This window comes from Alosa pseudoharengus, unplaced genomic scaffold (assembly GCF_046254945.1).
Source record: "Alosa pseudoharengus isolate Yale_2024_CS ecotype anadromous, Long Island Sound unplaced genomic scaffold, YU_APseudo_1.1 YU_APseudo_1.1_scf_6, whole genome shotgun sequence".
Lineage (NCBI taxonomy): Eukaryota > Metazoa > Chordata > Actinopteri > Clupeiformes > Clupeidae > Alosa > Alosa pseudoharengus.
Window position 1 is genome coordinate 20,663,048 of NW_027468848.1, and position 26,711 is coordinate 20,689,758.

A 26,711-nucleotide genomic window follows, 5' to 3' on the forward strand; every position below is an offset into this window, starting at 1 on the left:
AAAGAGATATCGAGTCCCAAACTGGTAAAGCATGTCATCCAATATTTCTCATGTTTTCCTTCTATAAAAAATTACATGTACACATTTCTCTGAATTCTGTCAAAAATAGATTACTTGCGGTATGACATGACATGTGTAGAATGCCTTTAATACCCTGCCTGAAGAGATTGCCATATGAAAAGTTATAACCTCTCTCTCTCTGATCATTGATAAACATATATAGTAATTTAGATATAGTAATGGACAGTATTGACGTATTTACTCAATATATGTCTACATATGATCAGAGCCAAGCCCACCCCCAGGGAGATGGAGACATTGTGCTGCGTCCTCATTGTTATTTACATTAGCATGTCTGACCTCCTGACACCTCTCCATCCTTGTCCTCCAACCCTTTGTTCCTGCCACCACACAACGCCACACGGCCCAGGCTCACCTTACAGGGCTCAAATTTAATGAGGCCAAACTGTGGGCCCCTCTGCTCCCGTTAACCTGAGATGGACGGGCCGGCCACCAGGCAAATTGTAGCTATCACCCAGCAGCATCTCGCCCAACTCGTTAGGAATGTAATATGTAAGAAAACACTGGCCCGAATTTTGGGGAGTGTGGCATCTTGATAGCATATTGTGAGTAAGGATATTTAGCTTGATGGTGTTTTGGGCCTCCACCATCAACTTCAAGCCAGCGCTGCCTTACCCAACCCTGACCATAACCCTAACCCTAGTGTCTTCCAGGCAGTGCTGCCTTGAAGTCAACAGTGGGGGCCCAAAAGATCATATATCGCATATATTTAAAGCAAGAATGACCTAACCACAGTTTCCACGCTGTTCCTTAAGACTTTCCACACATATTCTCCAAATAGCTTGTTTATTTCTAGGGTTATTGTAGCACATGGAGATGGGTGTATTGATAGGAGTGCCAAAGACTGGTGACAAAGTGCCACACAAACAACCACATCACCAAATTGCTAGATGATTCACGATAAAATAACATGTTTTTGTTGTGTTCCTAACTATCCAGAAAGTATTGCGAAAATAACCAAGGACACTCTAAAGGTACTGTCATTTGGTCAATGTGCCCATCTCCACAAGTTACCTGGGGGCACAATCAAATCTGACTGCATGCCAAATGAGTCCGTGTCTGATGTGTAAATAAATTCCTCCGCCTTTCGGAAACCAATCCATTCATCTGTCTGTGATGTAAGTGAGCAGTCACTCATAGAGGAAGATAACATTACTAAACATCTATAGCCCAAAGGAGGCCAGGAACAGGAACCTAGTCATTGTAATGGGATCCCTCAGAGCCATTGGATTACGTGTGGCTCATAAAATATTTACGTTTGGTGACTGGCAAAAAGCAGCTTGGAGTCAAGGATCACACAGCAACCTACTCAGCAGCTGCTCTCTGTGTTCAGCAAGACTTGGTTTTATGTCTATGGATTTCTTTTTTGTAAAATGTAATTAGCTACTGAATGTAGCCAAAATCAATTAAGTGCTCCTCAGCATTTAGCTGAGAATGCTGATTCTGAACAGAATGCTGACTAATTTGAGGTCATTGATCAGTGCATTATGTTGAATTGCATTTGTATGAAGCTGGACAGCAGACATGGAAATAATTATATGACTGCTAACCGCAAAACATAATGTTTTGATAGCCAAAACCATGAACAATAATTATAAACAAAACATAATTTGGTAATTGCCCTAATTATATGTATTCTACATCCACAGCACTCTCACCCATGCTGTTTATCTTTATTTTCTTCATTGTCGTGGCAATATGGCCTTAATATGAAGAAATTGTAAACATTTTAAATAGCTTTAAGAAAGGACTGCATGTTGAAACAAATGAAAGCATGTTTGATCTACTGTTGAGACTGATTTGCTTGCTGCAGTGTTTGTTTCCATGTGGGGTTATTTTCATTCCTTCCCCACCAGCTGATTTACACTGAGGTAACCTTTTTGAAAAATGCACCTCCAGCACTGGCCCTTGCCCTTCGGAGGGAGAGGAGAAAAATGCCAGACATTTGAAATAAAGCATATTTTCAGCAGGATGCAATAGAGAAATAAAAGGATGATATAAAGGGGACATACTCATCTGGATGAAATCTGCTTGACTCTAGGCTGGGGCGCTGGCACCCTCATTCCAACCTAAGTCCTTTATTAAAGATCAGGTTGGCAGGCTCCTGCTCCGAGACAGACATGAGGGATCGCCCGCAGCGGGGATGAGTATATGTTCACCCCACAGATCAACTGTCCTGGAGTATATTTTATATAACTCAAGGGCTGATCAGGAAGTCATTCATTTGCATACGTTTATGGTTCTGCTCATATTCCCTTTGGCATGGGGTTTTGCATGGGGTTTTATGCACTTTTGAGAGTTTTTTGGAAAAATGAGGATGATTGTACCCATGATAACCTTGTCTCAATGTATGTTTCTATATATAATTTATTTTTGTATACTGGTAATCCAGTGTATTATTGGACATTAATATTATTTTTGCAAATATTAACAAACTTTTTCTTTCTGTTTCACACAAACAGGTCTAGCACATCACCATCAGGGTAGGATCATTGTCCATATGAAGATTCAATAAGATTAAATAAGGATGGAACGTTTGAATAAAAGACTTTTAATTGATCAGGCTTACAACAAATCAGTAACGTTATGCTGATTCTTTTTGAACCCTTGAAAACAATACAAATGCTTACAGTGATCAAAATGTTTCTTCCCCCTAAAAATGATGATATCATTCAACCGGCATAATGTCTTTTTTTTCCACTTCGATGATTTTAATGTTAATCCTTCCACAGAGACCCCCCTGTTCTATTACAGATCATTTACAAATGCCCAAAATACAGTAAATGTTGAAATGTTTTGATCTCAACTCACACAACTATCAGGAACACATGGGAGTACTGTTCTCTCTACGTGAACCTTGAAGACAAGGCCCGAGATAGATCAATAAAGATAATGTAACGACTAAATCCAGAGATCACAGGGAGCGATAACACCCAGGCCTGGCCACCCCAAGCCCTCCAAATCTCACTTATATTGCATGAGACAAAGACATAAAAAAGAAAAGATGCTCACACTGTGATCGTATTTGCTTTTCAGCTTTTAAAGATATCCTGTGAATCAAGAGGTAAAAAAGGAGCACACCACTATGTGAAATACCTGAAGTGGATCCTGAGCCACACGAGAGAAAACAAAGACTTCTAGAGAGAAGACTTCCAGAGGGTAGTCTACACATTTTTTTGGTGTGAACATATCTGAATACACCAAATATCTCACACCATCTTTATACTGAACAGATGTGCTGTCTGAAGAAGACTAAAGAACCAATATTTAACCCACAAGTCCCCACACACGGATCATTTTAATAGCACTCTAAAGGACAATAACGACTTTGGGAAATTGGCCTGAATTCATCTAGTTAATTGCAGCATTTTCCATTGTAATACTCATGGTCAATTCACTCAAGATTTTAGGGGGTAAGGGGTGTGCAACAAAAGGAAGCGGAGATAAGATTGCAATGTTTGTCCAGCAGATAAGGGATGTGAGCTTAGGTACGTCTGCTGACTGGACAAGGCATGACGCTCTTTGACAGAACTGCTCCCAGGACAAGACACAGGAGGACTGAGGGATGAAAGAAAGGCAAGAAGTAGAAAAAAATGTCCATTTCCCACCAGCATGTCTTCAATGGGTTACAACATTTATGTAATTAGACCACAGAGCTGGCAACATGGTCAAAGAAATGTGCTTAGTTACATACACATCAGTAGGGGAGTCTTTGTTCTTCTAGTATTTAGAATTTAGAAACCAAAACTGTGTTCAAATGTATTTTGTCCAACTAATGTATGGGCATTAAGCAAAGTATCAAAACTCATCACTTTTGGTGACCGAGTATTGGTAAGCTGATTAGCTGTTGGACACAGGCCACGTTTCAACTTGAGCCCTGGAGGAAGAAGTCTGGCGAGTGAAACATTATACCGCATTACTGGATTGAAATGCATCTGAGTGGCTCTCTCCCCAACATCTGACATGCCGCCACAAGAGCATCTCATCCTGCAGTGCTAATGCTTATTTGTTAGTGTATTGGCTGGCTAATGTTTTATTTATCAATCTAATTGGTTAGTTGGTTTGATTTTGAATCCCTTTTGCTTAATTTGCTTAATTCCACTTAGATCAGATCATCACAGGCAATCAGTTCTAAGTTTCCCGTCACAGTGGGCTTCCAGAGACATTTTCTAGATTCTGTTTTAGTTCTGCTCTCTGGGTTGTGGAGGGTGAAGACAGACACTAATAATGCTGAGCAGCCTCGCTATCTCCTGACCCCCCCCCCCAGAACCCCCCTCCCCACACCCTCTTCCCTATCCCCTCCGCAGGGGTCATCTCTTCCCTGTGACCCGCGTGAGGCGACTGATCTGAACAGACGATCACCAGAGCCTCTATCAGAGGCCAGGCTGCCCAGATAAGCCATATCCCACGGTGGCTGGCGGGCTCTCCCCAGACGCACAGCCCACGCTCAGAACGGCAGGAAGAATGGGTGCTGAGCGACATGCGAGGTGGAGCAAGTTGCGAGTGAATGTGAGAAGGGGAGGGAGATATTGACTGACACACAAACACTCACATCTTTCTCTCTCCCTCTCTCTCTCGCTCCCTCCCTCTCTCCCTCTCTAACTCACACACACACACAAACACACACACACATACACACACACACTCGCACACTCACGCACACAGGGGGAAAGAGGTAGAGAGAGAGGCAGTGAGAGAGAGTGAGAAAGAGAGAAAGACAGAGGAGCAGAGAGAGAGGAAGAGGAATAGAGACGGGGGGAGAGTGGGTGGCAGAGCAAGCGAGAGAGAGAGAGAGAGAGAGAGAGAGAGAGAGAGAGAGAGAGAGAGAGAGAGAACTTCAGAGGCAACTGTGTTCATTGACTGCAAATGAGCTTGGGGTCAATCACATCGGAGGTCCATTTCAAACGACTGGAGTGGAATACTGGGACTTTGATGGGCATATAGGGACTTGTTCAGTCAACAACTTCAATGAAGGTTCAAGTCCTTTAATAGAAGACAGAGCACCTACTCCGCCACCGACAGACACCAAGAGACTTAAGTGGGAACTATAAGAAGAGGCTATAAAGCAAAGGATTTTTTTCCACCCTTCGCGCTTGCTTCAGACAGCTGATCTCTGCTTCATCTGTGGGCAAACCCTATTAGGGAGAAAAAGAGAGCCAAAGGAGAAAGAAGAACAAGAAGTAGTAGTGGACGTAAAAAGAAGAAGGAAAAAACAAGTGTGGACGCTGGTTGTGGGGATGATGATGTGGTCGTCTTCTTCCCCTTAGGATGCAGAACCTGTTGAGCGGTAAGCAACAGCGGTGATCAGCAGAGGAACCTAGTGGCTGCTCTGTTCCCCGGAGGCTGCCCTGTTACCCCCAGTCCCCCCCTGCCTCTGTGCCTCTCTGCCTGCCTGCCTGCCTGCCTCTCTGCCTGCCTGCCTGCTTTGCCCCCATCCCGCCACTACCTCTCTCCCTGCCTCTGCCCTCCCCAGCATGTCCCTTGCTGCGCAGCCCTCGGCAGCCCTCGACGTACCGCGACTACCATGTGGAGATGGACAGTGAGCGGCGCGTGTCAGGGTAAGGGTGCGTCCTCCGCCCGCTCCAGCCCGCTAGCGCTCCACCACCCCCACCACCCCCACCACCACCACCACCACCGTGTACTCTCACTCTCCCTACGGCTGCCTCTGCTGGTGCTGGCACTGGTTTTGCTAGGCTGCCCTTCGCCCGTCGCCACCGCCGCCTGTCACGGCGCCTGCGGCCGGGCGCGCCACCTGCAGCGGACACACAACGCGTCGGCGGCGGCGGCGTCCGTGCCGGTCGGGCGGCACGTGCGCAGCTACAACCACCTCCAGGGCGACGTGCGCCGCAGGAAGCTCTTCTCCTTCCAGAAGTTCTTCCTGAGGATCGACCGGCGCGGGATGGTCAACGGCACCAAGAGCAAGGATGACCCGCTCAGTAAGTAGCATTTGTCCTGACTCTGAGGGGCCCTTCTGAATGTGAATGACATTTTAATTCTAATTTAGAGAGAGAAATTTTAAATTTAAAATCTTGATTTGTGATGGGCCTTAAAATGAGTTCATATTTTAAGTAAATTGATTTAGATGAAATGCTTTCCATTGGAACCCTGCAGAGACATTCTATCAATATGATACATTTTGAAAACAACATAGTATATTATGGGGAGTTTGGATAGTGTCTTGTGAGCTTTACAATCTCCACCTGCTCTTGAGTGTGCTTTGTTGAGAAATGTAAAACTATTCTTCACCATTTCATGCCCACTGCATTTTACATTACACTCTCCTGTATGTGCTTGGCTTTAAGACAGAGTGTCTTACTTTGGAAAATGTATTATGAAGAATGGACCTTGCATTTATTCCACTTAAATCCTTTAATCATTTGATCTATTGACATGTGGAGCCCATATGTCCATATTAAACTTCCTGTTCTACCAGACAGTGTGTACGCTGTAATCCAAATTGTTTTCCTTTCTACCCCTTAAGTAAGCGGGTCTCAGTCAAGGCTTGTGCTGTTAATTATTCATTCTGAGTATCTGAGGCACTATCTGAAGCCTAGAATGACTTGATAAAAACTGTGTTACCAATACCAAGGGCTGGCGCTCTGCTGGAACATTGTTTTGTGTGCCTCACATTCTTCTGAACACAGCAAAGACGTCAGTTAAAGATAAAATATTCCCCCTGCGGAGAGAGCCTTAAGTAGAACCAGACATCCTCCTGTTATCTTGCCTGTCTAAACAATCAACACGATAACTGTAGTTTTACGGCAGCTGAGAGGGACCCACTGATAGACCAGCAGTACTCGTCTTGCAGTTTTTATTCTACCAGAGGTAAACACTTCAGATAACAGCACAGGGCCCAAAACTTCTGCAAAGTCCATTTGTGGGGTTCCCTGCAGATAATCAGCTTCTGGCATGGAATGCCATGTTTCTCAGTCACTTTGTTGACTCATTTAGCCTCTAAGATGTGATAATAATCTTTGGTCATGCCAGGATGCCAGTCTACATGAATATACACACAGACTAAAAACAGTGAATTGCCCGTTTTTTTATTTAAACTGGTACAATGTTGCAGTGTATTATGGCAATTATGCCAGCATGGAATTCTTTAGTCATCTGACATAATCGACATTTAAAATATTGAGTCATACGTCTTATTCAGCAATACAATTTCAGTTCCAATTCCTTGTGATTTAATACCAACCAACTTTTTTTCTCAGTTAAAGCAGCATATAAAATGTCCTTTGTCACATGCCATTCAGTTCATTTCTGTGATCTTACAGTAATCAAGCGCCATAGGCCGTTTCAATACGCAGCTTATAGAGGTTTTCCATGCCATGTGTGAGTGAACACACAGCTTTGGTGTGTGTGGGCACAAAAATGTTGATGTGGGTGTGAAGGCGCATATGCTTGACTGATGCCCCCCAAAAACACATGCGCTCACTTAAACTGTCCTCCGCATTTACAGCGGCTCTTAATGGCTCTCATGGGTGTTCTCAAACCACACGTTCAATAAAAGGTGGCAAACGCTAGCATTACTCTGTGCGTCTGCTGCGCGTATAGGTATAGCGATACAGACCTCTTTTATAGACCTTTATTTTCTTTACTACTTTCAATATCCCCGTCAGGACCACGGCCGTGAGAATAAAACTGAATTGCAATAATGTTTTGTTAATGTGTTGAGAGTCACTAGTAAAGTGCAAACAACGCTCGTTTATCTGGGAGAGAAAAACAGGGACTAATGAGTACAAATGACTGTGGTGTGAACTAATATACATGGTCTTTGTGCAATTACGCCTGAAAACAGTTACAATGAATAATTTGACCCTTCAGACGTCATATATATATGTTTTATGTGGAATGAGGCCAAATATCAAATTGCGGTTTCACGAAGACATAGTTTATCCCCAATGCTGGAATGTATATGTGACCGAGGAGCCTCCTTTATGAATCGTATGCTTCCAGTGTTCTTGTCTTTACATCAAAGCTATACCTCGTCCAGATCAATAATGTATGAATACAAAAGCATAACCTGGGGGAGAGGAATTGCATAATGGCATCATATCGAGTGTATTTGTAAAGCGATACTGTAGAGGAGCTGTTCTCCTAAGGCTAAACATGGGTTTTTAGAAATAATGCCCTTTGAAGTCACTTAAAATGACATCACACTGTCGGAAGAAGAAAGAAAGACATGAAGACATGGATAACAAAGGCAGGATCAGACCTGTGTGATGACAGCAGAGACAATGTCAACAACTACAACAATGCCAACAACACAAACAGTGGGAACAAATCAACAGATTTTTGTGGACCCCACAGTAGAGACCCAATTTTGACCCATCTGTGGATTTAGGCCCTCTGAAGGTCGTGCTGCGCCTTCGTTCTTTTTATTTGGAGGGAAAAGTGCATCCTCAGGAGAGCTTGTGAGACTAGCGACCAGGCCTGGGTTTAAGGTTTCCAGAGCATGCAGAGGTGCTGAGAGGCAGACGCACAGCAGAAAGAGCTCTGACCTGGCTCTCACTCTTGTCTGTTAAGAGACCCCACATCCAGCCTCCCACTGATTTACAGGGATGCCAGTGCAAAACTGTCCCACATGGATTCCCATTCTGCCTGGGGGGGGGGTTACGATTTACGAGCTGTTGGAATCCTAATCTAAGGCAGCCTGAGCTGTTTGTTAGATATCAGCCCATTGACACTGCAAATGGGACGCTCTATCTGATGTGAATCTAGCAGCAGCACTAGGAGCCAGTGCTGTGTGTATATGTGGTTTCAGTTTGGAGGGATGAAGGGAAGACTACCACAGATGAAAAGCGAAAAAAAAAAATGCATCCCGCGTTTATGTTTGGAGACGCCCACCGAAAACATCTCTGCTCTGTGTTCGCAGATGACAATGTTAACGTTGGCTGTTGTTCAATTGTTCATTGTTGCAGTGACAGTGCAACTCTGTGCCGTTTCGCTTTTGTTTTGGGCAAGCATCTGCCCAGGAGACGCTGTGTAGTGCAGGGGTAACATGCGCAATGCCACAGGGGGTTCTTATTTTCACAAGATGTGAGGAAGTTCAGTCAGCTTGCCAGGAAAGGGGGTGTTGGTGTGTGGGAGGCCACCAAAAGAGTTTGTGGCAGAGGCCATGTGTGCCCGGCTCATTGGAGCCTCACAACTCTGCTGATATGGTCAACACCGGTTTATTTTCAAAAGCTGTGATGGGAAGCCCAGCGCGTTCAGACTGTCTGGGTCTGTAACATTTCCCACATTTTTCCACATTTTGTAATGATGTTGTTTTTCTCAGGATACAATGATTTTTTTCAAGGCTTGAAATCTCAAGCACCCTGAATAGCAACATGGACTGTGAAAAAAAAACAATGTTCTGTTTGGCAACACATTGTGGAAAATGCACCTCAATGCACACTGGCAGTGTATTAGAGCCCACCAATGCACCATTTAGTAACGTCAAACAGACCATAGTGAATCAGTCATGCATTTGGGAAAATAAGGCGGCGTGGTAAAAAAAATAACACGTAATTCCCTGAGTAAATAGTTGAAGCAAAAAATTGACCCTGGGGCATGTTTTTAATGCCCTGGTGTACAAGAAATACCACCCCAACACTGACACAGGTGTTCTTGTTAGGCCTGTAAAACACAGATTCTGCATTACAAACACATTTGCTTGTTTGTTCTTTGCTTGCACTGCAGTACCCTGCCCTAAATATGTGTGTGTGTGTGTGTGTGTGTGTGTGTGGCTCTTAAATTGTGCATCAGACTTTAGTTGTGGAAAAATCGCTGGTATCAAATTGCTTGTTTGACTCTGATTAAGATGCAGATTGGTCTTGACATTTTCAAGACAGGGTGTTTTTTTTCCATGCTGGAAACACAAACAGCTGAAAAGTGGGTGTCGGTGACCAAATACTCTAGTCTTTCTGCTTGAGAGAACATCCAAGGCTGCTCTCTCCCCTCCAACGCCTTGTTCTCTTACGATCACTTACAAGCCTATGGAAGTCTCCCTCTCTCTCTTTCTCCCCCTCTCTCTCTCTCTCTCTTGTGTCTCTCTTGGGTGGGTGTGAGCACGGTGTCTCTTGCTCCGTGTGTGATCCCCGTCCGATGCTGCTGACCGGGCTCGGTGTCTCTCTTTGATCATTGATCATTGAGGCCTTTCTAATCCCTTCCTGTCTCTCTGTCATCCTGCCTCAGTTCTCGGCCCTTTCATCCCTCCCTTTCTGTTTACAGGGCGGACAGAGAGCAGGTTAGATTGTCTTACATCCTCACTCGATACCTGCAATCTGATCCCATACAGAAGGGGGGACTCTCTCAGATCTTCAATGCCTGTTGTGTCATGGTCTCAGCGCTTGCAACACCACTTCACAGGTTCAACCTCTTAGCCTGGAGGTTGTGCTGTTTGAACTGGAACGTAATATGGCATTAGCAGAGGGAAGATGGCGATGGCCGATGCGTCAAATATGTTTTTTTTTTTTTTTTGTTTTTTTTTAAGTGCGCCAGTCTCTGAAAACACACACTGCCTCCCACAACTCCAAAACTACAGCTTGTGAAACCTAGTACCACATGTTGCTCGGAAATGTGGGCAGCCGAAACGGCCACAGACACGCTCGGCCAGTTAAACAAAAATCAGCCAGGGAGGAAGAGCCACCTTTCAACAATTACTTGGATCAAAGGGCAGCTCCACTGACAAGCCTGCGAAGTTCACACCAACCCCCTCCCTCTTTTTTTTCTGTGGTTATCAGGATAGGGTAACCAAACATCACATGAAGTGAAAAGGAAGTCAATGGCTAAAGAGCGGCAGCAAAGGTGTCTCTTTGGGAAATGGGAGACTGAATTAAAAAGCACTCGGCCTAATGATCAGGGCTGGTCAAAGACCAAATGAAGAGGAAATTGTTTTGTTGACCTCTGATACCAAAAGCACACAATGTAGTTACCTGATGAAAAAAGCACAACTGCAACTTCGGCCATAGGAAAAGTCCTTCCTTTATGTTTAGGACATGGACAGTAATAATTCCTAAACAGTTGCTTATTTAAACTGGAATGTGTTGCCATGCCAGATAACGGTTTATGGAGCTAATAATCTAATGGAAATTGCCACTGCCTGTACTGGAATTCAAGGTGTTCAAGACAGGTGTAATGAAATTACCAGCCTTTTAAACCATATATTCAGCAGAATCTGAGAGACACAGCAGGTCAATTAATAAACATTAGCAAAAACATTGTCTGCTCACGCTTACTTTTTTCTTTTTCACTGGTAGAGTTATGACATAGTCAGGATGCACATTGCTATATTCATTTGCCTGATATCTGTATGCTCTACTCTACAGGTATCCTGGAGATCACATCAGTTGATGTGGGCATTGTTGCCATCAGGGGTCTCCACAGTAACTACTACTTGGCCATCAACAAAAAAGGAGATCTCTATGGAGCAGTGAGTATGGAGCTCTGTGTGTCTGTTGCATCCAAACAATCAAATGTTCAAATCAAATCCAATTTTAAATGAAGAGAGAACAGAAGATAACCCGATGAAGGTCTAAGGACTGAAGCGTAGTTTATAAATAAAATTAACATTTGCAAGCGAAGCAGTGTGTTGGAGTCTTTGAGCACCTGTCCATCAGAGGTGTGCAAAAGTCCTTTGTTTTTCGAATGTTTGGGAGAATGAAATCCTCACTGGTGCTGTTCTTTCTTTGCAGAGGGAATACAGCATGAACTGTAAACTCAAGGAACGGATAGAAGAGAACGGCTACAACACTTACGCGTCGGCCGAGTGGAGGATTAGGAAACGACAAGTGTTTGTCAGCCTGAATGCAAACGGAAAACCTCTACGAGGGAGAAAGACCAGAAGAAAGAACTCGGCCACACACTTCCTCCCAATCATGGTGTGATCCGTGTAATAATCAATCTCCAATCAAAAACTGACATGACTGAGGCTGGAGAGATAAGAAAACAAAACAAAAATATAGTGTACATCTATGAGATTTCTCTCTTACCAGAAGGCACTACTTTGCTGGAAGAAGACTGTTTCTAAACCCATTTCTATCATCCTTTACTTGTTTTTTTATTTTCTTTGCATCTGCGGCACATGGATGAACTATGAACACTGTGCCAAATGGTAGGAAATGAGAGAACAACAAGCAAGTTGATGATGGGTTGATTGTTCCCCTCGGCCTACTGTGAAACACATTACGTTATGAACAGTCATGGTTCATGAACAATAATGTCTTTAAGGTGGCTGTTGAAAAGCAAAGCTGAATCTCAAAACTGAAGATGTGTTTATGTAATATCACACTGGCAAAACTATCCCACATGCTCCACTGTAATGAGATGTAAGGTATACTTTTGACATATAGATTCAAACTAAAGCATTTGCATCATTTTAACAGTGCTTTTTGACTCCTTTGATAAATTATTTATTTGTATAATATTTAAGTGGAAAAAACATGCAAGTGGACAACATTTCTATACTTTCTATGAAATAAATTAAGCTATTTTCTCATCCTTATTTAAATGTCATAACTGGGTTTATTTCCTGGACGAATATCCTTTGAGATGGTGAGTATGGTGTGTAGTGGGTTGGAAGCAATAGGGCATAGCAGAATCAAACCAACTCCAGATATTTGATAAAACAGCTGACACCTCAGCCCTCTGTTTCTGATTTAAGTTGAATTGCTCTATAAATAGTGAAGGGAATATTAACTCTGTGTAGCAGTTAAGAATTCGAATATCTCCCTTAAACACAAGGTGTTTGATGTAAAGTGAAAACATTAGTAAGCAGTCGATGGTGCTTTGTTTTTCCCTGCCAAAGTCTTAAGCACCTTTACTAAAACAGCAAGGTTGTACACATTAACAGTGCTGTACTGATGCAAGGGCAGTGCTAACTCATTGCTTTCCACAGGGGTCTTTTTTTAGACCAATACAACACTTTTGGATGATGGACAAGCTCTTTCATCGTAACCATCACATCAAGTAAAAAAAAAAATGCAAAAAAACTCATAAAGTGGTCTTGCCAAGTGAACCAATAATACTATACATTCCAAAGTCAAATAATCGGTCTGAACAATTTCCAAGTTGCCAAGTTCCAAACAGAACATGCAATAATGGAAAATACTAGGGATAGGTGTAGTCTTTTTTTTTTTAATCAAAGTAGGCCTCCACGTCTGTGGTGCAAGCATGCTCTTTGTAAATAATGTGGTCCAGCCTTTTCAAACAAGTGGAAAATGACTGGAGGCGAAGCAACTAATGAGGGCCCCTTTTGAGACAGCTTGTCTAACACATATGCTGTTTATAGTGGCTTCCTACTGAAGTAATACAGGTCCAGGCGAGATAAGGGTCAACTGTTAAAGTTAAAACAACACAAGAGTGTTTCAGAATGCCTGTCACTGTGTGCACCAGTGTCCTTAGGTGATTTGTATCAGACCCCTGGTAACAGTAGGCCTACACACTTTTGAATACAAAATGGGGAAATGAAAAGAAGAGAAATTTAAAATAACAAGAATGAAAAACAAAACAAGAATAAAAACCCTTCCACCGACTCTATTGCATTCCTTTTGACAGTGAACACTTTTCATTTTGGCCGAGAATCTCGATGGCACCAGTCAGAGGGTAAATAGAGGTTTGTAGGCTACTCACTCAGTCCATCTCACTCACTTCCTCACTATCCTCAAAGAAAGTAGCCTAGGTTACTACTGAAAATGGGAAGAAAATTGGCAGTGAGACACACACGACAAGATATCTTCAAAATAGTTTGTACCGTATATATTATCTATATTTTAAGGATATTAGAGAATATTTCAATATCTTAAACCACACTTTTGGCCACACTTTTCTATGTATTTTATTTTGAAGAAAGCGCAGTGTCAAGCGTCCCGGAAGTCTTAATTTGTAGTTTTCTTGTTTTGGTGTTTCTTCTACTGCACATGCGTGTCATGCACGTTGCTCAGCACGAACAGCATGGCGGTCACCGTGCATGAAGACATGGAAGGGGTTGAGAACGAGCCAGTTCGCCCAAAAGTTTCAGATTCAAAGGGAATTCTCAAACAAAACAGGGAATTCCTTGACTTTTTCTGGGACATAGCAAAACCTGAACGAGACATCAGGCTGAAAGCCATTGAAGAGCTGATTGAATACCTAAAGAAAACCGAGAAGGTAACTTGCTAACGTTAGCGCTGTGTGTATCTTTACTGACAACTGAGGTTTTTTTCCACCCAGTCTCCATCACTATCTGACTACCTGACTGATATCACGTTGTTCCAGACGTTTATGCTTGTATTTTTCTGTTGTCACTGGTAATGGCATCTTGTACATCAGTTTGGCAGGCTAGTTGCTGATTAGCCTGTCAGGCTCAGTAACTTTAAACACGTGGGTTAGCGAAGCTTGCGCACATCGTTCGTATTTGGCCAACACAGCTAGCTAACCTACATATTAACATACCTTAAGGCGATTTTACACACTGACAACTTATTAGCATGGTGCATACTGTTCCAAAATTTATTTAACCTCGCATCATCTCAAGCTTAGCTTATGCAACGTTACATTGTGTTAAGTGTGGCCCTGTGTGTGTTAATTACCAGTCAGATGAGCTGCAGTATTCGCTGAAGAGACTGGTGGATGGTCTCTCTCATTCCAGGGAGGATGCGCGAACAGGATACAGCTTAGCCTTGGCTCAGGTGAGTTTGTTTCATTGTCGGTTGACCAAGATATTGCACATGACCGACTGTGCTACATCATGACATGATAGACATGTAGCGTTACGGCTGCCATTAGCCCAACACACTGATGTAGGCTTTAGATGTGATGTTAGTTGTACCATTGTAATATTTTTTTTGCTGGGAGAAAGGTGCATCTTTAAGTTGTACTTCTATGTATCCCTGTAGCTTCTGAGTGTGTTTGAGGATATCCAGCTGCAAACAATACTCGACCAGATTAAACAGAAAAACAACCTACAAGGTCTGCAGAAGGTGAGTAAATAACGTGGCTGAACCAGTCTAGGCCATCTATGTGAGGCTATTGATTTGTCTGTGCAGTCATTTCTGTCTATAACATTCATATCTATATACCTTCAAACAGAAACAAATCAGAAATGTTGCATTTGGGAACTTCTTTGGTGTGCTTGCCCTGTCGCAGTCTACACGACTGTCAAAGGTAAGAGCAATATTGTCACTGTTCACAGAATTGCAACAGTTTTGTGCCCACGTTTCAGTCTGTCGATCAGTCAGTTTACCTGAAAGGTGCAGTCAGCGATGGCACATGTTTATTTATGTTTATATTTCCATTTCTTAGCAGACTCCTTTGTCCAAAACAACAAACATTATATTCTAATCAAGGACCAAACAAAACACACGAGAGGTTGCTCACCCCTCCCTTCAGAACTTTTTTTTTTTTTTTTTACAGTGTACTAACAGGATAGGCATCTAATGGATAGTGGGGAGATGTTGGCTCCAACTTAAAAAACTGCTAGAAAAAGGATCCATGAAGCATTAAGCTGCTACTCTGCGATTTATAGTTTGTTCATTCATGTGGGACAGTGCTTGCAACAGAATGTGTGTTAACCTCTCTCATGTAACCCCCCACCACCACCCAACCCACTCATCAGGAGCCTCAAGTCCTGCTGGAATGTGTTCGCCTCCTGCAGCGCATCTCTCAGTTCTCAGAGCACCTGCGGGACCTGCCAAGGAAAACTATGGTGGACCTCTTGGCTGAAGTATGGGCTAACTCACATTTTATAATCTGTTTAGGTCTGTCAGTGATTAAACTATTATGGACAGCGCACACTCAGTGAAGCCACTGTAAAGAATTAATTAAAAAAAATAATTAAATATTAATTCTGGGCGGACCTGAATGATTTTCTGTTTACTACACATTACATGTTTGCAAACAGAACTTAGTGTGGGCTCTGAGATTCTGGCTCCGTTTTTGCCAGTATGGTTAATCAGTTTTGGCTTCATGTCTCCAGAGTATTTTTGCCATTTGTGTCCATATGTTTTACAGTCATTGCTCTCTGTTATGCTTGTGTTTGTTATGGCCTTTATGGCAAGTAAACGTTTCTTTTTTCAGGTATTTGTGGGATGTCTATGGTGGAGACAGAAATTATCTGTGCCAAATGTTATGTTTATTACCAATAGACCATAGTGACTGTTTAGTGGTGACACACATTAGAGTTGTATACTGAAATATGCATAGACAAAAATATCTTCACCTCTCTTGTAAGATGGATAGATAGATACTTGATTTATCCTGATCTAAGTTCAGGAAGAGCGAACATGAGCAGTGGCATCCTTTATCCTGTAGCTGTGGTGTATTTGATTCAGCACCTTGGTCTACTGCCGTTATTTTTAAATGTGCTCTAAAAATACATTGACATCTTACATCTGTGGTGTGACTAACTTAGCCATATCGTAATTGTATGTATATATGTGTGCGTCTGCGCAGACGTCTCAGGAGGTGTTTGAGGAGATGCTGCTGGGCGCCCTGCAGAGCGACCTGACCTCTGCCCTCAGCACACCTGAGCACCTGGAGCTCCTCCTGGTGGCCATGCAGAAATTCCCCGAGGTGCTGAAGCCCAAGAAGCTCAAAAAGCTCCTGGGTAGCACCACGGTCATCACAGAGGAGAACATCCCCAAGTGAGTGTCTTGCATTATAAAGAATAGTCAGTGAGTGAGTGACTTCAAGAAAAGTCAATTAGAACAGTCTTTTAGTTACCTTACCTCATAACACACATCTTGCCATATATGTAACCTTTAATGAATGTCTGAATAGGCTGGTGGATGTTCTGAAGACAGCAGCTAACTCAGTCCGGAAAGAGCGGCTTCTTCCTCCTGTGGCTATTGACCTTCTGGAGGTGTCTTTGCGGGAGGACAGATTTGACCTTTTCTGGAATGACATTATTCTGAAGGGGCTGATGAATGAACAGCCAGGTCCTTTACAGTGAGTACCACTAAGGGCATTTCTACATTATTTGGATCTGTAACACTTTTGTTATGATTATTACGCCTTTCACTTACACTACTCTGGTGTTTTCGAGCCCCTGAAACGCATAGATTTGGAAGCGCTGTTTGAAGATTTAAATACACACATTGTCTTCATGTTTCCCTCCCTGATACGTCATTCTCCTATCATGTGACTATTCTCGGAAGGACCCTGGAAAACAAGAAATAAGCTGTGCACTTATCCATGACTTCCAACACTACACACATGGATAACAAATGAAATGCTTTGCTTACCTTGCTGTCTTGGCTGGCAGCTATTCAGTTAATTATGCATTCAACAATGCTACAGCTGCCTAAATCTGCAGGAGGCAACAATAATTTGAGCATTTTGACCAATGGTAAGGGTCATGGGATATGTGTGTACACCGTGTAGTCTGGACAGAGAGTGGCGCACACTCTTATGGATGGAGATCGTTTGAACTGCATTTTAAAATGAAAATGAAAGTATTAGTCTACGTGTAGCCTAAATCCACAACAACCATAGCAAGCTGTTGTCATAACAACCTCTTGTAGGCTGAAACAGCTGTATATGGTATGGTATATGGTCATTATATTTGTTCATGAAGAAATGGGTAAGCTTCTCCTCAGATTTTTGTGTTGTGTTCACAGTTACATGTGCTTCCGTTTGGTGGGAAGTGCCCTGACACATTTGTCAGTGCCACAGCTTCGCCAAGTCCTGTCCAGTGAGGTGATGAGGCATTATGGGGAGCATGTTGTGGTTGCTCAGGTAGGTCATGACAATCAGACATAATATGCTCATCAAGGCCAACTTCAGATTCAACTCTTTCATGCTAAAATTCTCCAATGTTTGCCAGTGGCAGTTTATAGAGTAAAACATTCATGTTCTTGTTCTGTTTTCCACAGCAACCAGATCGCTTTAAGATTGCCCCAGAGATGGACGTGTATGTCAAGCAGTTCTTGCAGGGCTGTGCCGACCCAGACAAGCAGCTGGCAGTCATGGTGGGCTTCACCCAGCTGACCAACCAGGGTTACCCTGTGGTCCCCTCCTTCTGGAAGGTGGTGGAGTGCTTGCAGCCGGCTGCCCTGGAGCGCTATGTGGACTGGCTAAAGAGCATGTTCCTTCAGCCGCAGCTGGAGAACCTCCTGGACTTCACCACACGCCGGCAGAGGGAGAACCAGGAGGCCAGTGGGAAGTAAGTGTTCCTGTACTGATTACCCCCCCCCCCCCACAAACACAAAAAAAACGCCTACTACTGAAAGCTGTAATTGCATATCACAGAAATCACAAAAAACAAATACATTTATTTAACATCTTTGTTATTTGTTATGGTTCTTTGTCCTTGTCTTCTAATTTTTCAAGATTTTTTGGAAAAGTACAGTAGTACGTAGTATGTACTGTAGTTTTGGCTCAGTGTTTTGATCTTGTTAACAAAGAACACGTTAGAATAAAGGGCCACTAATGTAAACCGTGTTGTCCTTCAGGAAGAGCGATGAGTCGGTACTCCGTCTACGTAAGTGGATTCTTCCCCGGCTGACCTCCATTGTGGAAAACCATCAGGTGAAGAAAGAGGAAGACTTGGTCATGGACATTGCCAGGTAAAATATGTTGTCAGGGATCAGATCTCCCTTGCCAATCCTGTAATCCTGGAAGATCATGGCACCTTTGCACAGCTTTGTTTTAGGCCTCTGTAGTGGTAAGTGTTTTTGTTTTTGTTTTCTTGTCTGAATATGATTTTTTCCAGATTAGGGATTCTTAGTTGCCCACCCATGATTGGTAGAGTAGGGACGTTATGCAGTGTGTGTGTGTGTGTGGTTTTCCAAGAATATTTTATGAAAATAAAATTGACTTCCTCAATTAAACAGTGATTGAAAAAAAAGTTTGAGAGATTGGTTGTATCAAAACTTGTTAGTGTTAACTACTGGAATGCTCTTTTACTTTTATTACAGGTTCATTTTCTTCCATGCGTTCTTCACTGCCAATAAATCAACTCCAGACATACCAGAGACAGAGGTTATGCTATCTGTAGCTTTGGATGAGAAGACTCGAGCAGTGGTCTTCTCCTCTTTCTTTGGGTGAGACTCGTTCTTCATAGAAGTTTGTACACATTTCTGAAATCTTCATCTAAGTCTAGTGATATTTCGTTCAACTTGTGTTTATGAAAAGGGTTCACAAAGACATGTCACAAAGCAATTTAATGTCAAATTCTAAACATGAGAGAATGTATCAGATTTCACACTGGTATAGTTGTAGGATTTGAAAATGAGAAACGGCAGGGGTCAAATGCATCATGTTTACAGCTGTTTCTCTCTGCACCAGGTTACTCCAACACCTAAACCACCTCCCGGTGCAGGGGGAGTCCAGTGATGAGACTGCCCCCAAGAAGCAGCTCCACGGGGTCACTGCCGATGGCAGCTCGTGGCTCTACTGCCTGGTCCAGTACGGCGACGTGCTCCTGAGCCAAAACAAATACGTCCAGTGTGTCCATCCCTTCAGTGCAGAGCAGAAGAGCGCTTGGGACAGGTACATCAGTCATACTACTATAAGATATTCTGCTGGTTGGGGATCTGAACTTGCAAATGGAACACTGTAAAGTCACTCCAGACAAACCTAAGTTCACTCTGGATAAGAGCATTTGCAAATATCTGTAGGTGGGTCTTCCACACTTTGAAGTTATATGTTCTTTCTGGATTGCACAAATACTCAACTGTGCATTGTCCTCCCTCATGTTGCGTAATGTTAAATAGGTTTGGTTGTTGATTGGGCACTGTGGGAAATCCCTTACCTACAGCACAAGGAATATAATACCTGCCCTGTGTATATCTGAATTGTCCTCTTCTGTAGCATGATAAAGTCCGTCGAATCCCTGCAAAAGAAAGCCAAGAAGAGTGCAACTCCAGAAGTCTCTGCGTTTCAGCTTCTCTTCCTGCTCGTTGGCATCAACCTTTTCAAGGTAACTAGAAGAAGTTCTGCCATGCTGAGAGGAAAAATAATTGGTTTTGTGATTTTGAAGTGATGTGTAGAGTTTGGTATTTAAAAATTACAAAAAAGTCCGCACACTAGAGCTCCATTAATTATTTTCTTTTTATTCACCACATGTGACGTTTCGGGACACACTGCCCTTCCTCAGACAGCCACTTGAGGAAGGGCAGTGTGTCCTGAAACGTCACATGTGGTGAATAAAAAGAAAATAATTAATGGAGCTCTAGTGTGCGGACTTTTTTGTAATTTTTATCGTCACTTTTTGAGTCCAGCACCTACTTTTTTAACATTTAGATGTGCGCACCTCTTTCTACATTATTAGAGTTTGGTATTTCCAATTCAATTGCTATGCGGTGCTTGTGTGCAGGCCCCTGAGGAGAGCGTGGACCTCATCCAGGACATCCAGAGCTGCATGGAGAAAGTGAACGCCAGGAAGTCTAAAAGGAAGAAGAAAACCGGTGGTGAGTCAAATCATGGCAGTGCTCGATAGCTTATTTGCTTATTTACTGTTTGCCAATTATTACATTATCTTCCTCTGTTGACCGTGACTAAATTACGAGGCGGCTTCACTGCAAACAGCCATGCGTTCACTATGACAACAGAGAGCAGGACATACTATGATTTCAAAAAATCCGGAAATGCAGTCTATCCACCAGTCTGTGTGGAGATGTTAAACATGTGCTGTGGTTGGATGTTCCCGCAGCTGAGGAGGAGGAGGAGCCCCATTGGGTGGAGGTGCTGGTGGAGATCCTGCTGTCCCTCCTGTCCCAGCCCAGCCGGCTCATCAGGCAGGTCTGCAAGACCGTCTTCGGCCGCATCTGCCCTCACGTCAATCAGGGTGCCATCACCGCCATCCTGGATGTGAGTAGGACCCACAGTGAGAGGAACATGTGAAGATGAGATTACTGCAAAGACAACATTGTGACAATATTCTGAATGTTTTTTTTCCCCCCTTTTAATTCAAGGTCCTTGATCCAAGCAAAGCGACGGAGGATGGTGCACTTGTAGTGACTGATGAAAAAGAAACGGACAACACAAGGAAACGAAAAAATGAATCTGACGACGAGGAGGATGATGAAGATGAGGCAACTGACCAAAAGGTCAAAGGAGATGAGGAAGATGAGGAAGTAAGCATTTCAGCAAATAACTGTGGCTATAACTGATTTTGTTGAAATCTTTTAAAACTATCATTTAGGAGACATTCTCAAGTCCAGCATGCATCACATTCAGCCAGATTTGCGCAGTGCTGCATCAAGTCAAATGAGCCTATTATGTCACCCTAACATAATGATTTTCTTTTATAGGAAGAGGAGTCCGACTCTGATGATGACGATAATATCAATGACGACGAAGAAGTTGATCCCAACTTCCGCTTGGAGCTGATGAAAGTTTTGCAAGGCCAGAATGCTATGGTGAGTCTTCTTATTGCTGAAGCACCCTAAATCATTCTTAAAAAAAAAGACCTGGAACTACAACAATCGTGCCTATTCTTTTGAAATGCTTACGTTTATTTTGGGGGTTCTAGGCCACAGAAACAGACAAGAGTGATGATGAGGAGCTGGACGATGATGCCATGATGAAGCTGGATGGCAGCATTGCCAGTCTCTTTGCAGAACACAAGAAACGCATCCAGGCCAAGAAAGATGAGCGGGAGAAGCTGCGGAAAGAGAAGGCCCTCATCAGAGACTTTAAAATCAAAGTAGGTTCTTCAAAGAGGAGTTTCCCTGTTTCACACCTTGTAGAGTTCTTTTCAGTTCTCTTCTATTGAACAGATGGTAGAGCCAATCGATGACTCACTTGGTTGTGTCAAATAACCTCTTTTTGAAATGGAACATGGAGTCCCACATTCCTTATGCTATTGGAACCTTCTACTGTTGTCCTGAACCTTGCTTGAAACTGCAACATGTTTTGGAATGCTGTGTGTGACCAGGGCTTGTTGTGTTCCTTTGGTCCCCAGGTGTTGGACTTGGTGGAGGTGTTCCTTGACAAGCAGTCAGCCAACCCTCTGGTGCTGGGGATGATCGAGCCGCTGCTAACGGTCATCGAGAGCGGGATGAGCTCCGGCAAAGAGCAGCAGGAAGTGGACTTCCTGCGCAAGGCAGCAGACATTTTCAAGTAAGGAAACGCAGTGTGCTGTGCTAATGTGAGTTTGGCTTCAGATTGACTGTTAATCTAGGGGGAAGAGCCATATGCGAGCTAGTCGGAAAACATCATGTCATTGTAAAAGAGACATGATAAAGGAAGATGCTGCAGATGCAAATTTTCTGTACTGTTGAAGAGATGTGCTGAATTAACCATTTGAATATAGCTCACATCCATTATGCCATTACAATGATTATTGTATTCACCATTGAACAGGAACACACTGTGCAGGGGAAAGCAATACTGCAAGAATGTGGATGACCGTAAAGCAGAGCTTCATGACCTTTTGGAAAGGTTACTCACCAGGGCGCAGAAGCTGTCCGACTCCGCTGTCGCTCTCTACTACTTCAGGTGAATATGCCATAGCTGAGTTGTGCTATGAGAACACCTGGTGTAAGGCCCAGTCAGGCTTAGCAGGACCGGCTCTTGTGTTTGCACTTAAGTTTTTGTTTTTTGTTCTGCTCAGGGACCCATACTGGTCTGTGCCCAGTAAAACAAGAAGTCTTTCACAAGCTCTAGTGAAGTGGTTCTCTAGTTAATATTCCTTTGTGTGTGTGTGCGCGTTTGTGTGTCAGTGCTGCCCTGTACATGGTGAAGGTGCTGAGAGGTGTGCCCCCAGAGGGAGGCATTAAGCAGGAGGCTACTGAGAGCAAGGTAAAGGAAAAGATGCATTGAATTGAACGGAATTGAACTGAAATGTTTGAGATGTACATCATCAGTATAGAATCTGTTGCAGACAAATATATCTGAAGATAAATCTTTTCAGGTATGTTTAGCACCTGAGCTGAAATGTTTACTTATGAGCATGACTTTGTCCCAGGGCAAGGCAATGGGGAACCTGGATGTGGAGAGAGTGACTGGTCTCTTCAGGGAGGCTCTTGTTTCCTTCATGACTCGCAGAAAGAGTCCTCTCACTGGAGCAATGTTCATCGACCTCTTCAATCGACTCCCCGTGAGTTAACGATGTGTTTCACCTTTTTACTAATTGTGTCTAACGAGTTCATAGCTCCCGATACTGTCAGAGGCCTCTGAATGTTTGCAAACAGTTTTCTTAATGTCTAGAGTTTGCCGCAAATACTTGCAAACAGTCTGAGGAGGTAGTTATTCGAGATGTGCTGATGAAATGTTTTATCATGTCTTGTCATTCTCTAAATATATCTAAAATGGGCAAAAAAAATGTTCATGTGCTGTAGATTTTTAGCAGCAACCTCTTGGATACGTTGATGGAGTACATCACAGGAGGAGTAAGAGAACATCAGCAGGTAAATATAATAGCACTCTCCAGAAATGGAAACAGGAATGTATGGAAGCCCATATACTATTTGTGAGAGTCGAAATGTTTAGATAAACTTAATATCTCATTATTTTGGAGGGGCTTTTTCCCAAGTGGCAGACACTGCTTTCTACAGTGCAACCGGAAAGTTTTCAGACCCTTTCAAGTTTTCCACATTTTGTTATGTTTCAGACTCATCTTAAAATGGATTATCTCATTAATCTACATACAATACTCCACAAAAAAGCAGGTGTTTGTAGTGTTTCATAAATTTATAAAATAAAAGACTGAAATATTCCATTTATAAGTATATATACTCTTTTGATCCCGTGAGGGAAATTTGGTCTCTGCATTTATCCCAATCCGTGAATTAGTGAAACACACTCAGCATACAGTGAGGTGAAGCACACACTAATCCCGGCGCAGTGAGCTGCCTGCAACAACGGCGGCGCACGGGGAGCAGTGAGGGGTTAGGTGACTTGCTCAAGGGCACTTCAGCCGTGCCTACTGGTCGGGGTTCGAACCGGCAACCCTCTGAAACGCTAACCAGTAGGCCACGGCTGCCCCATTTACATAAGTATTCAGACCCTTTGTTATGACGCTTGCTATTGAGCTCTGGTGCATCCTACTTCTATAAATGGTCCTTGAGATGCTTCTACAACTTGATTGGAGTCCACCTGTGCCTAAATGAATTCACTAGACATTAGTAGGAGAGGCACACATCTCTTTATATAAGGTCTCACAGTTGTTGGTGTATGTCAGAGTGAAAACCAAGCCACAAGGGTTGAGAGAATTTTCTGTAGACCTGTGAGACAGGGTTGTATGAAGACGCAGATCTGGGGAAGGATACAAGAACATTTCTGCAGCATTGAAAGTGCCCTAGAGCACGATAGCCTCCATCATTCTCAAATGGAAAAGCTTGGAACAACCAACAGTCTTCCTAGATCTGGCCGCTCAGCCAAACTGAGTAATCCGGGACAAAGGGCCTTGGTCAGTCAGGTAACCAAGGACCCAATGGTCACTATGAATGAGATCTAGAGTTCCTTTGACAGGATGAGAGAAGTAAAAAGGACTAAATGGAACATTTCAGTCTTTTATTTTTTATAAATGTACAAAACACTCCAAAAATCTGTTTTTCTTGTGAAATGTTGGAGTATTATCTGTTTTTCTTGTGAAATGTTGGAGTATTGTATGTAGATTAATGAGAAAAAAAATGAATTGAATCCATTTTAAGAGGAGTCTGAAACAGAACAAATGTGTGAACTTGAAAGGGTCTGAAAACCTTCTGGTTGCACTGTATATGAATGGGTTTTTAAGTAAAAATTAAGTATAATTTCTTTTCTTTTTTTCTTTAGTGATTCTGAAGTTGTTGTTTTTTTTGTTCCTCCAGGGCCAGGCTTGTGCCATCATGCTGAGGGGTGTGCAGTCCAAAGAGATCCAGCAGCTCTTGGCTGGACCACGATGGACAGAGTTGTGTCAGAAAACAGTGGAAAAACTCACAGAAGTATGTTTTTTTTTAGGAGGAGGGGGGGTGATTAAAATGCCAGTCACACTTTTTTATTCCAATGGAATTGATTTGACTAATCTGTTAACCTGACCTTGGCATCATCTAACCCTCTAACTCTGTGCTCTCCACCCTTTCTTCAGAGTCTTGGCCAAGGACTGGAGGTGAAAAATAAAATTGTTCAAGAGAAGGTCATCAAAGCACTGGAACTATCTCAGTTTTTGGTGAAGAACATTCGTAATCAGGTGTGTATGTTAATTTCTTTAATCTGATCTACTTAATCTGACAGTGAAATGTTCTCAAGGAAAGTTAACCAAACTGCCTTGTCTGTTATTGAGCAGAAACTAAAAGTGAACACTGAGCCAATCCAGGTGGCTTTGCAGTCTATGAGTGAAAACCATGATTTCCACAAGTCTGGACAAATGGAGGATCTGTACTGGAGTGTAATGAAGCACTTTGGAGTTCAGTAAGTTCATGTCCATTCGATATTCTGTACTGTTTAAAGGTGCCATGTGTAATTTTCGCCAAAAATAAATTCATACTCCACATTCCATAAAAGATGGGGGCAGTATACCTCCAGAAAGTGAGTTGGTCTACCCTAGAGTAACAACCGAGAAAAGTGTATTGCAGTTTGGCTGGCGGTTATGTTGCCCGCATACCGCCTCCCATGGCCGAAACTGGTATTATGACACCTGTCGGGCTGTGGCTAGTAATTTAGCATGCTAATTCAGGTTGATATCTCTGCAGCACTATATCTTGTCATTTTTTTAATGACATCATCGCCCTTATTTCTTCTCATTCTTTTGATGCGTGTAGCTCATTTTTTGGATATTTTTACCTCAATTCTTACACACGGCACCTTTAATGTGCTTCTAATGGGTTTGTAATAGTTTCACAAATTCACATCTTCTTTAAACCCTATTTGGATATTAGTTGAAGGTCCCATGTGAGTAGCCCTATTTAGATGGCACTAGATTTGTATGTCCGTGTTATGCCATGTATCCCTAAATAGTGCTTTAATGCTTGTGAACGTATTGTATGTTGTAACATGCGGTTAAGCTATTAAAAATGCCTGTTACTGATCTATATATTTTTATTTTATTTTATTTTAAGAAAACCAAAAATTGTGAAGGCGAAAAAAGCTGACAACGTTCCAAGTGCTGAACAAACCCCAGAACCTGAGGCAAAAAAGAAAAAAGGCTTCCTCCCCGAGAGCAAGAAGCGGAAGAATCGCAAGATGCCTGCAGTTGTGGAGGGGAAAGACGCTGCCCCACAACCCAGCAAGCCAGCCACTGAGGCACCTGGAGGAGAGGGAGAGCCGGTGAAGAAGAAGAAGAAAAAGAACAAGAAAAAGAACAAGAAAAGGAAACATCCGGAAGGAGAGGCAGCATCAGATCAGTCACCTGCCAAGAAGCCTAAAATGCCCAACCAGTCACCTGCTGGAAAGCCTAAAACAGAGGACCAATTGCCTGGCAAGAAAACAAAGCAAAAGGTCAATAAGAAGAAAGGAAATAAGGGAGCTGGTGAATGATGCAGTACCTTCCCTTTTGGGATGTCTTTTTAAGCCTAATGGGCTTTATAGCCTGTTTGTGAAACTTGCTCCGAGGAGCACCTGTGTTTTTGTTTGTTTTGTTTTTATTTTAATACACAAGCTGAGACTGAGCAGCTTAATGTCAATTTATGTGTACTTCACAACCTTGTTTGATGTGTATCTTGGACATGTTTCGGAAAGGTTCATATACATGTGACATAAAATTAAATTAATTTTATGTACAAAATGTGGTCTGTGACTTTATCTTT

At 42.8% G+C, this 26,711-nt stretch overlaps 2 protein-coding genes across 2 annotated transcripts; both read left to right on the forward strand.

The window, feature by feature from the left end:
- Positions 1-5,605: 5,605 nt before the first annotated feature.
- Positions 5,606-12,511, forward strand: fgf10b (fibroblast growth factor 10b). Its single transcript, XM_076271322.1, has 3 exons — positions 5,606-6,017; positions 11,394-11,497; positions 11,760-12,511. Exons 1-3 carry the CDS (start codon positions 5,606-5,608, stop codon positions 11,949-11,951), a joined length of 708 nt encoding a protein of 235 aa, XP_076127437.1. The 3' UTR covers positions 11,952-12,511.
- Positions 12,512-13,999: 1,488 nt separating this feature from the next.
- On the forward strand, positions 14,000-26,683 carry mybbp1a (MYB binding protein (P160) 1a). Its single transcript, XM_076270843.1, has 27 exons — positions 14,000-14,211; positions 14,637-14,732; positions 14,940-15,023; positions 15,133-15,207; positions 15,659-15,766; positions 16,495-16,685; positions 16,822-16,989; positions 17,661-17,778; positions 17,916-18,205; positions 18,495-18,608; positions 18,960-19,085; positions 19,330-19,533; positions 19,855-19,963; positions 20,360-20,453; positions 20,696-20,853; positions 20,958-21,119; positions 21,297-21,404; positions 21,518-21,691; positions 21,950-22,107; positions 22,351-22,485; positions 22,710-22,788; positions 22,955-23,086; positions 23,328-23,396; positions 24,798-24,911; positions 25,055-25,156; positions 25,253-25,377; positions 26,025-26,683. The coding sequence occupies exons 1-27, from the start codon at positions 14,017-14,019 to the stop codon at positions 26,440-26,442; spliced, it is 3,906 nt and encodes a 1,301-aa protein (XP_076126958.1). The 5' UTR covers positions 14,000-14,016; the 3' UTR covers positions 26,443-26,683.
- Positions 26,684-26,711: the final 28 nt, after the last annotated feature.